Genomic DNA, 18248 nt, shown 5'->3' on the forward strand with positions numbered 1-18248 from the left:
GAGTTTCCAAACCATTCCCCCTCTCCTTTCCAAGATACACATATTTCATACATTTTAAATCATGTATACATAGTGAAAATGTAGTTCTACATATTAAAATCCTCTTCTCCTTCCTTCCTACACATTTAAATAGCATGGACTCTGGTCACATTGAAAAATGTTCATGTCACGGCATAAGTATTGTACAGCATAACTTCTCTTGGTAAACAAAGGAAAATTACTCACTGACAATTCCTTCCCCCTGGAAGGCAGAGACAGTCAGGAATAGACAGTGCTATATGGCTTCACCTATAAGGACACAAGGCGGCAAAATACCTGTCAATCAGCTCCTATATATGAAGGCCCTGGTCCACCCACTTCTTTCCAGTTAGAGAATTTCAGAGGCAAAGGAAGATTCTGAGAGAGAGAGGGAGAGAAACCAGATGCAACACAGTAGTCAGGGGAGAAGGATGTCTGATGGAAGAAGAGAGGACTACAACAAAAGGAATGATCACTGAGCAATTTTGCCTTGTTTTACATCCCTGTAGTCCTATCCTAACCACTGAGTCAGTCAAGGACAGCCAGTAGATGTAGTCAGCAATGCCTGGAGGAGGGCTTATATTAATGTGTTGCTTGTAAGACTTTAAGATCAAGAGAGGCATCCTGAGATACAGCCATACAGCCCAGTCAGGACAAGGAAAGAGGATCGGGCCTTAGGCCAACAAGTGCAGAGGACACAAGACCTTCCACAGTTCCAAAAACCAGAGATGTCTGAGCACCAGGAGACAAACAACAATACTGCTGAATTATTCTTTGTTATTTTCCTGAGAACACTGGCTTGTGACAGCAGTAGCTGTTTGTCCCAATGCTTTGCAAAAACACCTGTGAGCAGGGGTCTGATCCTAACAGACTAGGTGCAAACACAAGGGAGTTTGGATGATAGAGCTGAGGCAGGCCATTATTGGTGTTGCCAGCTGGAGACATACTGGCTGAAAAATATTAAGCCTCCATTGTCTTCATTAGTGATGGCTGAGTCAATAAATGGTTGAGCTGCAGAGTGATCGCCTGATGAGATACATGCTAGGATACCAACCAGACACCCAGATAACATACTTCCAAAAGGAAAAGAGTACTCCTTGTCTCCTGTATTCTGTTTATTCTGTGACTGTTGACTATTGGTTGCTCCACTATCATATATGCTTGTAGAACATTGGGGATTCTCAAGTTTGTAGGGCTAAGAAGATAACCTGAGGCTATAGGAGGTTTATGCTCAGTCTCTGTTGGCCAGAGAAAGACTGTTCTCCTTGATCAAAGATTGGATCCACACAGACAGTTCAACTCAAAAAGCTGGCATCTGTACAGCTGGTAATGGCAAGATTTGGGACAGGAAAGAGAGGCCCACTAAAAGTGGAGTTAGGGGAACCATTAGGCAAAAGGAGGTCTAAGCTGACTGATTCCTGGAAGTAGTGGATAGATTGCCACCAGGCTAATATTAAGGACTTAAGAGGCCAAGGATGAGCCAGGAATCACATCCACACAGGCTGCAAAATGACCCAGACCCTTTGAAAGACCTACTGAACTAGCTGTCTGTCTGGATTGCTCCCCACTGGAGAGAGCATCCAAGGACTCTGAGGCAGAGATCCTGTCTCTGTTGGATTTATCTTGGATCCCTCCTCAGATTCCATCTTCTGGTTTGGCTTCTTTTCTTATTCGTTTGCTAAACAGGCCTGGAAGGAAAGACAGAAGCAGAATTATGGAGAAAAGGAGCTGAAACAGGGAAAAGTGACACAAACTCCAATTATTCCAGGCTGAAGAAGGCAAAAGAACTGGAGGAAAGTGGACAGATGAGCTGTTATATACATGGTCGGTTCACCTCCTTTATTCCTGGTAGGTGGAGCTATAACACTGCCCGTAAGACAGACAATCAAGAGTGAATAACATCTAGATGTAGGGATTTGGGGTTTGTCTGAATTTTTAAACCAAACTCAGAAAAATGCCAGTGCAATTCCAAAGGATGTGTCAGATATAACAAGCTATATTTCCATATTCTCCTTATTTTATCCTAAATGAATTGGAAGCTCAGGCATTGAATGATGAGGGAAAATTTATTAGTGTTGTTATATAATCTGCCTGTGGGATAAAAAGATGCAGGCTAATAGGATGCTTGTAATAAATAAATTTAACTGCTGCTACAAAGGCTAACTCGGTAAATGCTGCATGAGGGATCTCTTTTTTGTCAAGTTCTACTTTAACCATAAGTAAGAAGGTATTAAATAAAGTGAAAGGTAAAAAACACCAGGAAAAATGGGGAAATAAGGAGACAGATTCTCTCCCGCACCTGAATTCTAGACTACTCCAGTTTATGTCAGCTGACGGTGGTCCTCAAAGACTGAGCATTGGTGGAGTGGAGGTGCATTCCGCCCCGCCCCCACGACTAGGCAGTTAATGCAGACTGAGTGAGAGCTCTCCCTGGCTGGGAGAGTCTTCAGCTGGCCAGTTAGACTTGATTCCACTTGGTGCCTCCTGATAGGTGCAAAGTGACCAAAACCAGGGGAGAGAAGAAGAATATCACTGTCATCACTGCCATTGGCACCAATCTCTAGCAAAGATCTGGACCCAAAACTCCAGCTGAAATTGAGGAAATGAAATAATTTTGGGTTGTGTGCTTCCCATTGCAGGATCAGACCTTAAAATACATTTCAGTACAAAATATCAAGTATTTATTTGCTTGGGTTTTTTGTTTGTTTTTTTTAAAGCACAACGCATAGTAATTTAGCCAGATCTGAATTTATTCTACTAAGCTATTTCTCCTCTTTTTAGCAAAAGGATTATTTCTGTTACACTCCTTCCCCGGTTGTCAGTCAAATTTCTATGGACTGGGTTATGCCTTTAGGTAATGGATAGTGTCTATGCTGTGCCACTCCAGGAATAGCCCCAGGAAGCATGTGCCTCACAGACCTCCCTCCCGCCAAAGTCACACTTACAGTGGCTGAAATAAAGAAAAACATTTTCGTATAGAATTTATGAAAGCGTGGAACTGTTTCCTTTTCACAGATTTCAAAGTGGACCCATTTTTCATTTGCTGTAAACATTTCTGCACATTTTCCAAAGTTTTAACAGCAATGATCAAAATCGTGTTCCATCACAATTTCAAACATGATTTAAATAAAAAAAATATGCACAACAATGTTGTGGAAACATTCATGAAAAACAAAAAACAGTAAGGTGTCAACAATTTTTTGCAAAAAGTCTGTTTTTTGCAAAAAGGTGTCGGCCATTTTTCACTCTACATTGTCTTTGTGCTAAAATGTCCCCCCAGCTCTAGTCACAATTCCTCCCCTGCTTTCTCCTCACTCCTGGATGTAATAATTTACCACTGATCTAGACCAACAGTTAATTACTAACTTCTCCACCAGGCGATGGCTCATCTACTCTGGCCAGTGAGGGGTCTGGTGTAGAACCAAGGTTCACCCCTGCCCTCCCATCTATTACAGGGAGTGAATAACCAAAAGCCAGGTTAGCCTTTCTATAGAAAATGTGAAGAAGGTTCTTATTTCCTTGTGCTCGTGTCCAGTCTAAATCCCAAAGTAGCTCTTAGTACTCTCCCTCTAAGAGGTCAGTAGGAAAAGAGTGAAGAATATCAGAGTCACTCCAACATGCACACTGTAGATCTGAAGATTATAGATATTTCATCACACTGTAAGTGCCAGAAAGCCTTACTCTACAAGTTTGATTTTCCCAGAATAAAATACTTGTCCTTTTCTTAAATTTGCACATTGTCCAATGAAATAAAAACAAGCTGCACAGGCTTTTATTTTCCACCTAAAATAAAAGGGAGATGGAACCTCTGAGCTCAAAGTCGGTATAAATTGCATTTAAATGTTTGTTTTAAATTCAATTTTAGATAAAACAAGGTTAGTAGTTATTTCTAGTGCCACCTGAGCAGCCTACAGTCTGTCACTAATAATGTTCTATTTGCCCCAGGTGTTTCTGCAAATAAAATGCAGACCAAATTAACTGAAACTTCTATTAAAGGATTATCCCATTTATGAAATCAACTTTACAGATTACAGAAAATGACTATGTATTCAATTTTGCTTTGGCACCTTTTTACTCAATTAAAAACGACTGTAGACAAATCCTTCTTGTTGTTTGACTTGAGCTCATGCAGTATATGAGGACCAGAAGGTTGGAATTATAACAATATTTACTTTAAAACTGCTAATATAATATTCTAAGCAGCAGAGGCAGTGACCTGTGTAGTTGAAGTTGCCCAACACTTTCCATTATAAGACCCTGGTTTCAGTTGCTTATAACTTTTCCAACTTTACATGGTTCAGGCTGAAATTTTCCCTTTGGAGAGCCTGCCTAAGGCTGATTTGGGGCGGGGGGGGGGGAGTTTCAGCTAAAATGGTTCAGCAGTTTTTCAGGATTAGATTAGGGAAAACTATGTTGTTTTGCCCATTTTGAAAAAAAAAATCTGTCAACCATTTGTTGTGACGCTCTAGGGCCTCTGTGCTTTGGAGCTGGGACTTGAGATTTGGCAGGTGGCTTTTGCTATCCTAATGAAAATTTGTCTTCATTTAGCCAGTTTATAACCTCTGGACAATCTCAATCTGTACATGCTCAGTACAGACTTTTTTAGAGTTTGGCAGCTAAATTCTCTGAAGAGTCCATCTGCACAGAGCATGCTTCATCACCTCACAGTTCCTATGTGCTGCCTGGATTGCAATCTGCACAGAGTGACTAAGCAGGCTCCATCCCAGGCCTGAGCACGACTTTCCTTATCATTATTCCTCCCAGCTGTTGTGGGCTGCTAAGGCACCCTGATAATACGGAGGAGGAAGCTTCCAGGCTCAAATGCAGAGGGCTGAGTAACAGGAGGTTGGTGCAGAGTGGAGATGCTGGATAAGGGGAGCAGGAGCAAGGAAAGGTGGAGTGCGGGGGAGAATAGGAGCTGAGAGCTAGAGCACAGGAGCAGGTGGAAGGAGTTGCCACTGTGAGTGCTCTGCAATCACATCCCACGCGTCTCAAGTTGGATACCCAGAAAACGAGGAACATACAATGGTTACCTATGAAAATGCTGGTTTATGTAACTTGCTCAGCATCACATTCAGGGGTGGCTCTAGCCATTTCGCCACCCCAAGCACGGTGGCACGCCGCGGGGGGCGCTTTGCCGGTCGCCGGTCCCACGGCTCCGGTGGACCTTCCGCAGATGTGCCTGCGGAGGGTCCGCTGGTCCCGCGGCTCCAGTGGACCTCCCGGCTCCACCGAAGCCGCAGGACCAGCAGACCCTCCACAGGGACGCCTGTGGGAGGTCCACCAGAGCCGCCTGCCACCCTCCCGGCGACCGGCAGAGCGCCCCCCGCGGCATGCTGCCCCAAGCACGCGCTTGGTGTTCTGGGGCCTGGAGCCACCCCTGATCACATTCACCTAGGAACTCTGGCTGAGGCAGGCACAGGACCCTGTTCTCTAAGGCAGCATTCAATCGCCTCACTCACAAGACCAACCTTTCACTTCCTCTAGTTCCTTGCCTCATTTGCAGCCACCCTGAGCATTCAGAACTACAACTGAGGTCAATAGGAGCTGCAGTCCAACACACACAAGGCTATGAAATGCCAGGCACTCTGAAAAATCTCCTTGTAGGCAGCTCAATTTAAGATACTATGATGACAGCAGCACCAAAAAGCCCGTAAGGGATGACTCCGTATTCAGTTCAAGGGTTGGATGGTGTGCAGTAAATAATGCCTGGGTCCACAAATTGAATCCTGAGAATAAAAAGAGATATTGAATAGCAACCCAGACTGGGAGTTCATCCTGTGCACTAAATGGGGCAGGGGTCCTGTGAAAAAAATTGCATGTGACCATGTAATTAAAGGCTGCACCTTATGCACAAGGGGCCCAAATTAATGTTGGACAGGCAACCTTAATACAGACATTTCCTAACTATTGAGTGCTTGCCTTGGAAACCTTAATGTTCTTTTAACAGTGTTTTCAGATGTAATACAGACAGGCAGGGAGCCCTCTCATATGTTTAGAAAGCTCAGCAAACCTTGCAGCAGAAATCATATAGCCACCACACTCCTTTTACACAGGGCAGAATTTTGCTCCTTCTCCCCAAACTGAGTGTAAACGGACAAAGAGTGTCCCATCCCCCTGTATCTGCCAGGTATAGTAAACTGTGCTACATTTTCCTGGTACTACTCACTGGTTTCTGCATCTCAGCCCTATCCCAAATGTCTTTCCTTACACAACAGGAGAGTAGTGTGTGCACTTTAGGGTTCAAAGAGAATGTCCTGTAGCATCTATAGTTCTCACTCCTTACACTAACAGTTGCTATTAACTGTGCTGTTCATCTTTTCAGGTGGATTTGCAGGATGGCAACAGTGAAAAACACCAGAGTGCATCATACGCTGCAAGGTTGGTGAGTTGCTGATGAGGAAAGGAGGGGATTTGACAGGTGCATGGTTTGTGAACATTAGGTGTAGTGGTCTGTATGTGCTGGAGAACAGATATAAACACCTAGAGATGGTGGCAAACTTACTTACTAAAGGACAGATCTGTTTTTAATAATAAAGGATAAGTCACGGAAATGTTAGGCCACGATACTGCACAAAGTCACCCACATGCTTAACTATGAGCCACTGGGGTACTCACAGTGCACAACGTTAAGTAGATGTGCATGTCTCTGTAGCTCTGACATTAAGCTTGATCCTGACGATCAAGTCCCACAATGGGCTGTGCCCTAGCTATCTCAAGGACTGTCTCACTTTCCATACCTTAAGCTATCTTTGTAGTTTCTCTTGAACTCCCCTCCTTCCTCCACAAACAAAAAACCCCTGGAACTATATTTAGAATGAGACTTGCAAGCATAGGGGTGTGATATTTTGTTTGCATAGGTTTAAACTGTAGACAAGATTTACACCTAAGAAAGCGATCCAGGGAGAGAAAAGCTCAGGCAGAGAGAGAATAGACTTTACTGTTGATATTCAATCAGAGAAAGACTAAGGCAGAGGGGGGTCTATCCAAAGCCCACTTTAGGTAACTAGGGTCTGTCCATTAACTTAATTGGGCTTTGAATGAGGCTCAGAGAGAAAATGAATATCACTTTACTGGTCATATTCTCAGCTGCTGAAAAGAACTGCATCACAACGCCAATAAGCACTTCTGCCAACAGTAACATTCAGATAAATAGAACTAGCAAAGAGCATCTTCAGCTGCACCACCTGGTGTCTCCCAATAATGTTACAAAGAAACTAGGCTTTCTTGGTACAGCCCTGCACTGGAGAACTCCCTTTCAGCAGATGGCATATTGACAAAGGATCTTGCCGTCTTCAGACCAAAATATAAGACCTTTCTCTTTACGTTAGATTTCCCACAGTAACTATTTTAAACTGACATGCATCCGACGAAATGAGTATTCACCCACGAAAGCTCATGCTCCAATACATCTGTTAGTCTATAAGGTGGCAGAGGACTCTTTGCTGCTTTTACAGATCCAGACTAACACGGCTACCCCTATGATACGATCTTAAACTGGTGGCAAAAGAAAAACAAACAAAAATCTTCCATTAAGTATAATCACGTTGTTTTACAAGGAACGGAATACTTTATGTATGTAAATTTTTATATGCGGCTATCTCGGTGATGGGAACAAGAGACATCATTAGATTTTAAGCAATTTGGGGCAGGGACTGCCTTTTCATTCTGTACAATGCCTAATAAAAAGGGCCCTGTAATCCTAATTAGGGCATCAGGCACTACCAGCATACAAATAACAGAGATACAGATACAGATACTGTAATATTCTATTTTAGTCAGATATTATTGCTTATGACTGCGTTCTTTTAAATTATGCTTCATTGTGGTCATTCTTCCCAACTTGGCATCTCTGTTGTGGTTACTCCTGCAGAGAAAAATTTGGATTTTATCCAAATGATGGGAAATTTTGCCCATTCAGACTATCTGAAGCCGATAAGCTTTCTACTGGAAACTTCCCATCTGGCTCAAAATACTGCTACTGCATTTTTCAGGGATGTGACTCCTTTACAAATGCCCCTACATTCCATTCCAGATATGAAAAAGCAAAACTCCTTCAAATCCACATCATGCAGAATGTGAGCTATTTTTCTAAACTCTACATTCTTATATAGAACACCGCTGAATTCAGCTTTGTGGCAGTAGTGGAAAGTGTATAATGTCAACATAGTTTCTGAAAATGACAATACATTCTTTAGTGATTGAATATAGCTATCTGAGAAATTCCTTATAAAATGCTACAGTGTTCCATGGAACATTTTCTAGTAATAGCAACTCAGTGAAATAATATTCTATATTCTGTAGGTTTTTTTTACCATTATGACTGTAGTACTATTATTAGTAAAGTGCTACTCTCTCACATCTCTCGGATTTGATTTAAATGCTTGTGTCTGGCCTCAACAATACTTAAGTGCATGCTTAAAGTTGAACATATGTTTAAGTGTTGCTCTGAACAAGAATGTTTTTCAGAATTGGGACCTAAGTTTGTACTGTGATACAACCGATTATCTGCCCCTGGCAAGTGAAGATTAACGTCCTAGGTAAAAACAAAGCCATTTTTGTTCATTCTGTACAACGGCACTCTTAAAAAATACAAAGAAGCAGTCAGTCACAATGCTAGTGACATATTGTAATATATAGCTGATGATGCAAAAAGTGTTGAGCTATACATGCATTTCAATTCTTTGTACATAATAGACCACTTATTTCAACATGCTGAGGCTCTGCAGGGAGAATAATAGGATTTATCATGGGTGGTTATGAAACACAACTGTTGTATAAACATATGAAGAAATAGTAGAAAAGGAGGAGAAATACATCCCTCTGTTTTCCTCACACACTGAGCATTTCTTACCTTTATGTAATTATTTTTTTGCATCACTGTAAATGTTTGGTTTTATGTAATAACTGAGCATTAATACAAATTGACAAGTTAAAATAAGTGTGTCACATCATTAGTTGGCATAAACAGACATAGATTCACTGAAGCCAATTTACACCAGTTGGGGATCTGGCCTCAGAATTTTAAACTCAATTACAAAATGCTTTGAGAGCAAAACACTTCTTTTGATAGTCAGGGCTAAGTTTAAGAAAGGATCCTACCGGATGGGTCAAAGACCACCTGATTGCCAGGATGGGGGCCTGCATCTATAGAGACCATTGGTGTTACCCTCCGGACATCCCAGAACTTCATCACACCGTAGGAGTCACAGGAAACAATGGTGTCACCCTGCCAAGTATTAAAAAAATGAATTAATTATTATTTGTGCTTCAGAGAGTGAGAGAGCACTGTGGCATACATGGAGCTGATGTGTAATAATGTTAAGAATACTGAATGATGCCAGTTTTACGAACACTGTAGGTTATCAGGTCAGTGAGGAGAAGTTACTGTACATTGGGTTATTAGCATTTTTTCTGTGACTGTACTGATCTAACTTATACCAGGGATAGTTAAATGTTAATTGTGCACCTATAATGCCCAGATTCAATGGGGTCTGTGCATGAAGATGAGAGAATGGCATCTCAGATAAGAACACTGAAGCACACACTTGAAAGACAGTGGGGCAAGCTGTTAGTTTCAAGGATCCTGTCTCCAACCAGTTGCAAACCTTGTCTTGCCAAAGCTGGGAGTTACCAGATCAAAGGGTTCTAAACAATGAAAAGGTGACATGATTTGGGGGAAGTGGGGTGATTTGCCAGGTGCTCTCCACGGAGCTGGTCTCCATGTGGAAGATAGTTGAACATCTGATAAACTAGACATGTCCAGATCCTTTTTCTGTGTTTTTAGGATCTGTTTTCTCTTAAAGGCTTTTGTTCTAAATAAATAATACATGACTTAAAGCTGGCTCTTTGATCACCGATGACCACTGCCATTGCCCTGGAGGGAACAGAATTGCAGGGCTTGGACAAAAGTCAGATCTGCTGAGGTAACCATCATCAGTGCTCAGGGGACTCCAACCCAGAGCCTGGTCTGAGAGTGGGTGACCCACATGATTCCATCCTAAGAGACGGGCAACGTCTAGAGGCCTGAGACCTAAACACGGTATGGGGAGGGAGGGGGCGGGCAGCTCACAAAGTCCAGGAAAGATGCAGTTAACCTGGTAACTGTGAATTTGTAACTGAAATTGTATCTTTAAATGCTTTCATTTCCCATGTTGTTTTGCCTTTTGGAAAACAGAGAACGTGAATGACATTTTACAAAATAATGTCTCTAAAAAACATATTTCAGGGGAGAAAAAGTTCATAAAAATTGTCAGGTTAACTTCACATTAATTGCAGATCAATTTTATATGCAAAACAAGATTTAAATACTAGCTACAGTTGAAGTTAACCAGCACTAACATTTTGATTTTTTAAGTTATTTTTATTAAGGGTTACGTTAATTTTACAATGCAGAGAAAGCTAATGCGGTAACTGACTGCTAATAAAACTAGTCATTAAAAATATAAATATATATACACATAGAATATAAATATAATTAGTACAGTAATCTCATCAAACTCAATCAATATAATACTTAATCTTTCATTGCAATATAGCATAATCATAACCTGCCCTAGACCTCCATTGCAGATGGCACTATTGGAGGAATTTAAAGAGGAGCTACTTTTGTCAGTGAGGTTACTGAGCTCAGAAGAAATCAGTGGTTTTGCTGTGACAAATAATTCACAGAATAGCTAGGACTTATATTCACTGATGGAAACAGCAAAGAGCAAAGAGGATATTTCAAAAGGCACATGTATGACAGCATCCATGTAGAGCCTTTTGATGGCATTAGGACAAAACATGAGACCTTTCTGCAAGGTATATCATTAAGATCCCTCACTCTGTAGACCTTAACCAAATAAAACTCATTTTCTTCAGTGGGGGCCACATGTGGGCAGAATTGTATCTCTATATTAGCCATTTCTAAATAGCTGTATAGATTTAATATAACCCTATTGTGAAAGGGTTTAAACACCAGAAGAGAAAGTTCATAGGAGGTGTGACAGTTCTTGGGGACTGAGTCACCTTGTTACCCCCTGCCACCAGCATCAGGGAGACATGCTTGTTCTTAACTGGGTGTCGTTTCCCTGGCTACACCAGTCTGTTAGCCACCCAGGCACTCTCCTCTGAGCTATTCCAGCCCTTACTTTGCCTTGCAGGTTAATAGGTGTACCCCAGCCCATGACTCTCTTTGAAGCATTCCCAGGTGATTCCCAGCCCCTGACACTGGCTACTCAAAATTACCACATCTGCTGTCCCCAACGAAACAGTGTACACACCAGCTTGCATGATTCATCTCAGGATCAGCCCTTTTCTGAATATCACAGCACTTAGATATATTTATAGTGAAGGCAAGCACAAGTTTATTACCAACGAGTCAAGATTCAAGGGATAGTGAGGAAGGACACTGGAAACAAAAGGTTACATGCAAAACAAAATCATAACATGCTTTCTAGAGACTAAATTAATCTATTAGATTAACTTCCTGTCTAATGAAATTTATCTCACTCAAAGCCTTTTACAGCTTCTTCTATCAAGGCAGGCAGAAATCCTATTTTCATGAATGTAAACGCACTGCCCATTTACTTCCTAGGTTCAGCATAAGGAAGTGTCTTCTTTGACTTCTACTTATATCCCCAAAGTTAATTATCTGTACTCAGAGACAGTATAACCCACTCCCCCGTTCACTTGTTTTTCTGTTTCTGAGTAGCAGCCGTGTTAGGGCTAGTCTACACTTACGAGCCGGGTCGACGCGGTGAGTTCAACTTCTCCGAGTTCGAACTATCGTGTCTAATCTGGACGCGATAGTTCGAACTCCGGAAGCACCGCGGTCGACTCCGGTACTCCACCACTGCAAAAGGCGGTGGCGGAGTCGACCTTGGAGCTGTGGACTTCAATTCCGCGGCGTCTGGACGGGTGAGTAGTTCGAACTAGGGTACTTCGAATTCAGCTACGCTAATCACGTAGCTGAATTTGCGTACCCTAGTTCGACCCCGCTTCTTAGTGTGGACCAGCCCTTAGAGACTAACAAATTTATTTCAGCATAAGCTTTCGTGGGCGACAGCCTACTTCTTCGGATGCATAGAATGGAACACACAGACAGAAGATATTTATACATACAGAGAACATGAAAAGATGGAAGTACCCATACCAACTATGTGTTTTCTGCTGACTACATCTCTTTGATAACTTCCTATGTAAATGGTCATTCACTGTGTTAGCTTACATGCTTAATGTACATGTGACAGAGAGAAAGGTGAATTAACATCTTTTGTCTGACAAAAACCTGTTTCTGCATCTCTACGGTGATACTGAGTCTAAGAACATATTTCAGAACATATGTGCTTCATACTATCTGTACATACATTTCACAATGATATCACAGAGCAGTGTGACCCGGCTTTCATTTAAGGCATCACATGACATTCTTTGGTGAACCAGAATGTACATATCTGAATCAGGATATTTTATAACCCTCTTGCTAGCTGGCATTAAGGGGTGATTGGGTCATAGAAGGCCTAACCAAAATAAATAAATATGTGAAAATAAAAAAATCCCCCTATTAGGGTTTCTAGTTTAATAAGGTTGTGAGTCAACCAACAAAATACACATCACCAAAGTCTCTGGCCATATTTCTTCCTAAGGGAAATCATGAGTTGACCATCACATAGTTTCAGGTATTTTACCCAGTACAATGTACAGCTAATATACATTTCAAACAACATAAAAGCTGTATCAAGAGGGCAACTGATGTCTATAGAATTCTCTGGTTTTTCATCAGCTATAAAAACCCAGGGATGTGAGTTCAATCCTTGAGGGGGCCACTTAGGGATCTGGGGCAAAATCAGTACTTGGTCCTGCTAGTAAAGGCAAGGGGCTGGACTCAATGACCTTTCAGGGTCCCTTCCAGTTCACATATCTCCATATATATTATATTTTAATTCAGTTCACTGAGGCCCAATATGTTTTACTGATTCAGCTCATGATGCAATGCCTGAGGGCTCAAGGGCTATATGGTAGGGCTATGTACCTCTTGCAAGGGAGCGCCTGCACATTTTATCACATCTATACATAATAGGTTTTTTCAGAGGAATATTAGAAGAATTCTGGAAATATGGCCGGGGGTGGGGGGAAAGGGGGGAGAAAAAGGGAGGTTACTTGAGGTATGTAGAAGGGAATGCATTTAATCAGTGTCAAAACTCCTCGGAAAAAAATATTGCCCCAACAAAGACCCTGTGAATCTCAGGCAGGATGTTGAAACAGTGCAATGAATGGCTCAAGATTACAATATAGCAATCAAAAGAGACTGAGAAGTGCTGTCAAACTCAGGAAGGCTTTTTCTCCCCTCTACTCACTGAGGTGATGCAGAAAGAATCATAGTTTTTTCCAGTATATTAGGAAAATGGGAAAGGCATATCTTATGAAGTCTGGTTGTTAAATGTATAAATTGTTAAAAACAAGCCAAGTTCGGCTTATAATAGATTATACATTCTGGTATAACTTTTTCTCATGTTCGCTCCTCAGCAAACAATAATTTCATTTTACAATGTTTGGCCTGATCCTGGAACCCTGGCTCATGGAATCTCCTTAACCAGTCTTTACCCATGCAACTAGTCCCATTGACACTTTGGCGTCTGTTGTGGCATTTAGCAGCCCGTGGTAGGAAACAAGATGGAGCTGTATTGCCCCAGTGGCAGTTCTGTGAGGTACTGTGCCTCAAGAAGAATGTGAATGCTGCATCATCCTTGGACTTCTCTCCTCAGTGGCCTAGATTCATAGGCCAGCACAGAGGGACAGGGGAGAAAAAAAATCCTGCTTATTCCCCACCCCATATGGGAAAACTTGCACTCCAGGGTTGGAATAAATGGTCAGTTTTCAGTTTTTTGTACTGGGACCAGTACTGTTCAACATATTCATAAATGATCTGGGAAAAGAGGTAAACAGTGAGGTGACACATTTTTGCAGATAATACAAAACTACTCAAGCAGACTGCAAAGAGTTACAAAGGGATCTCTCACAAAACTGTGTGAGTGGGCAACAAATTCGCAGATAAAATTCAATGTTGATAAATACAAAGTAATGCACATTGCAAAACATAATCCCAACTATACATATAAAATGACTGAGTCTAACTTAGCTGTTGCCACTCAAGAAAGAGATCTTGCAGTTACTGTGGATAGTTCTCTGAAAACATCCACTCAGTGTGCAGTGGCAGTCAAAAAAGCTAACAGAATGTGACGATTCATTAGGAAGGGGGTAGATCAAAAGACGAAAAATATCATATTGCCTCTGTATAAATCCATGGTACACCCACATCTTGAATACTGGATACAAATCTGGTCGCCCCAACTCAAAAAAGATATATTGGAACTGAAAAAGGTACAGAAAGAGGTAACAAAAATGGTTAAGGGTATGGAACAACTTCCATTTGAGGAGAGATTAATAAAACTGGGATTTTTCAGCCTAGAAAAGAAATGACTAAGGGGGGATATAACAGAGGTCTATAAAATCATGACTGGTGTGGGGAAAGTAAATAAGAAAGTGTTATTTACTCCTTCTCATAACACAAGAACTAGAGGTCACCAAATGAAATTAATTAGGCAGCAGATTTAAAATAAACAAACGGAAATATTTCTTCACACAACACACAGTCAACATGTAAAAATCTTTGCCAGAGGATGTTGTGAAGGCCAGGGGCGGCTCTAGGCATTTTGCCACCCCAAGCATGGCAGGCAGGCTGCCTTCAGTGGCTTGCCTGCGGGAAGTCCACCGAATCCGCGGGACCAGCAGACCCTCCGCAGGCAAGCCACCGAAGGCAGCCTGCCTGCCGCCCTCGTGGCGCCAGCAGAGTGCCCCCCACGGCTTGCCGCCCCAAGCACGTGCTTGGTGTGCTGGGGCGTGGAGCTGCCCCTGGTGAAGGCCAAGACTATAACAGCATTCAAAAAAGAACTAGATAAGTTCATGGAGGAAAGGTCCATCAATGGCTATGAGCCAGGATGGGCAGGGATGGTGTCTCTAGCCTCTGTTTGCCAGAAGCTGGGAAGGAGCGACAGGGGATGGGTCATGTGATGATTACCTGTTCTGTTCATTACCTCTGGGGCACCTGGCATTGGCCACTGTCAGAAGACAGGATACTGGGCTAGATGCACCTTTGGTCTGTCCCAATATGGGCATTCCTATGAGCCCAGCATGGTAGAGTTGTCTGGAAAGGACAAAGAAGCAGTTTGCTCTGCCAATGACTGGTCCCGTTCTTGAGACACAGGATCTGGCTGGGAAAACCCTGGAAATCCAGAGGGAATGGACTTAGCAGTTGCTTGTAACTGAGGTGATTCAAGAACAAGAGGCACCAATGAGACCAGAGATCTTGCTCTTCAGTGGATCGAAGAGCAGGACCTCAATAACTGAGGAGTATCCAAGGATTCCAACGAGGCCACTGGGCAAATAGATAAGCCTTTGATGGCCAGTAGCAGTGGGCTAAAAGCTCCTGTCCCAACTGCGGGAATGATGCCGATCTCAGCACTGTTGGTAATCTGAGGATGGTCTCTGGTGCCTATTGATGACAACAAAGAGGAGAATGACCCTGACCTGGATCTCGAGGAGTCTTGGAGATTCTCCAGTAACAACAGGAGAGCCAGCCCTGAGGAGGAAAACAAAGGATCGGAGTCATCCGAAGCCCAACACAGGGCAGCATCAGTGCTGAAGTGCAATGGGGAATCTGCATCAGTGGTACTGAATGAGACACACTCTCACCTGGTATCAGAAGAGGCACACGCACTAAGGCCAAGGATAGCACTGAACTTGATAATGGAATCTGCTGCCAGGGCAAGGATGGTGCTGAAGAGCACAGCAGCATCGAGGGGCCTTCAGTGCCGAGCACAGTGTCAGCCTCCATTTCACAGTCTGGGACCTGGCAGTGGTGAAGTGCCGACAAAACCAGCAGCTCTATGATACAGCCAAAAGGTGCCAAAGGCACAACTGAGGATAAAGCAGTAGAAGCTACAGCACCAGAAAACTCCTGAACTAGTGGAGAGTTAGGGACTAAGAGGCAAAGCAGGTCTGATGCTGCCTGATACACCAGCAGTGTGGAGACAGTCGGTGCTGGTGCCAACATCAGCAGTATTGAACTCAACAGACCACACCATGCCCAGAACTGCAGTCAGCGCTATGGACCCCCGCTGATCTCTGTGTGGTATCGGGGAACTGATGGACCTGCTCCAGCCCATGTGCTGGCAGTGGTATGGTGCCAGTCAGCACATCTCTTACATGATGAGGAAGAGTCTCCCTGAACCATGGAGTGGTCCCGTTGAGTCTCATGGGACCTGCTCCTCATAGCATCAGAGGAGGGAGTATGAGTCCTCTTCCTCTGGGGAGAAACCCAGAGTTCAAACATACAATGGCATCACTAGCTGGTTCTGAAGGTGACTGCCTCTAAAACAAGGCCGTGGTGCCAAAGCGGGCCTCATGACCTTCTCCAGAAGGTGCTGCTTCAGCTGTAAGTTTCTTGCCATCTTGCTCTTTGGATGACTTACAGAAAAAGCACCATTCCTTAAGGTGACTCTCAACAAACATCTTGTGCAGGGATTACTATTGGGGATGCCTCCTGCTACATGATGGACAATGCTTGAACCCTGATGAGGTCATTACACGGGGCGGCCAACTACTCTAACACTATACTAACACTAAACTATACCTGAGGTATAGTTTATCTAGAGGAAAAACTCTCCACAAACTGAGACTGAAAATGAGAGGTGAAAACAACACCCGAAGCTCTGACTCTAGCTGGAGGTGGTGAGAAGGCACTAAGGGGGAGGGGGTTGGGCAGTGTCACCCTTAGATAGCCAGGGGAGGAGCCTGGGGCACAGGGTGCAAGCGCCACCCTAAAGGCACTGCTAGGCAAAGTTCTCTGGCTTCAGTGGGCTGGGCACACGCACTTACCTGGAATACATGGCTGCATGAAGAAGTAGTAGTACTGGAAGTATTAGTACATAAGTTAAATGATGACTTAATTAGCAACAGAGTGACTTGGTGGGGTAAATATCATGACTGGAATATTGGTACAGTTTGTTCTGGAAGACAGGCAGGGAAAAAGCAAGGAGATGCTGCAGCATACATCAAGAATACATACACTTGTTCTCAAGTCCAGAAGGAGGTGGGAGGCAGACCAGTTGAAGATAAATGGGGGGAAAAACAGGGGCAATGTCAGGGCAGGAGTCTACTATAGACCACCAAATCAGGAGGATGAGGGGGATGAGACACTTCTAGAACAAATAACAGAAATATCCAAAACACGAGACCTGGTAGCAATGGGAGACTAACTACTCAGATATCTGTTGGAAAAGTAATACTGCAAAACACAAAATGTCCAGTAGGTTCTTGGAATGTATAGGGGGACAATGTTTTCTTTCAGAAAGTAGAAGTATCATCCAGGGGAACAGCCATTTTAGACTTGATTCTGACTAATGGAACACAATTGGTTGTGAATCTGAAGGTGGAAGGCAATTTGGGTGAAAGTGATCATAAAATGATTGATTTTTAATTTAAGGAAAGGAAGGTTAAGGACAGTAGAGTATAGACAATGGACTTCAAAAAAGCAAACTTTTACAAACTATGAGAACTGCTAGGCAAGGTCCCATAGGAAGAAAATCTAAGAACTAAGATCGGTAAGGTAATATCTTTTATTGGACCAATTTCTTTTGGTGACAGAGACAAGCTTTCAAGCTGCACAGAGCTCTTCGGTTCTGGAAAAGGTACACCAAGCATCACAGCTAAATGCAAAGTGGAACAGATATTTTAGCATAAGTAGTTACCATATATTCTAGGGAACCATTCAAGGTGAAGTGGCCTGTTAACACCCCTATAGTCAAAGAACAAAAAGGAGGGTTAGTGGATTACAAAATCCAAGGTCTCTGTTTGGTCCGTGATTTTTAGTGTCTAGCAAAGTTATGAATTTAAGCTCCTAGGCTTTTCTTTTGCATACAGAAGAGTTGGCAGTTTCTCAAAGAGACAATATTAAAGGAGCAATAGCAAACCAACCTGAAGCAAAGGAAAGATTGGAAGAATAGCAATATAGCTCTGTCAGGAGCTTTTTAATTACATGAAAATAAAAAGCAGAAACATAGACAAATTGTTAAGGATGAGATCATGTAGGGACAAAATGAGAAAGGCTAATGCACAAAATGAGTTATGCCTTGCAAGGACATAAAAGGCAATAGGACAGTCTATAAATATATTAGGAGCAAGAGAAA

The 18248-nt window shown here is 42.7% G+C and overlaps 1 protein-coding gene across 3 annotated transcripts in view; it reads right to left on the bottom strand.

Annotated features, from left to right (window-relative positions):
• Nucleotides 1–18248, bottom strand: part of SPAG16 (sperm associated antigen 16) — a 738799-nt gene that overhangs the window by 135207 nt on the left and 585344 nt on the right. For 2 of the 3 annotated variants that reach the window (XM_039494401.1, XM_039494402.1), the window contains exon 15: nt 9121–9247. In XM_039494401.1, coding sequence (XP_039350335.1) covers nt 9121–9247 — 127 coding nt within the window. Of the gene's footprint in view, nt 1–7832; nt 7886–9120; nt 9248–18248 lie in introns of those variants that run through there. The other variant, XM_039494403.1, reaches the window with a different exon arrangement.

This window comes from Mauremys reevesii, linkage group 11, assembly GCF_016161935.1.
Source record: "Mauremys reevesii isolate NIE-2019 linkage group 11, ASM1616193v1, whole genome shotgun sequence".
In the NCBI taxonomy this organism is placed as follows: domain Eukaryota; kingdom Metazoa; phylum Chordata; order Testudines; family Geoemydidae; genus Mauremys; species Mauremys reevesii.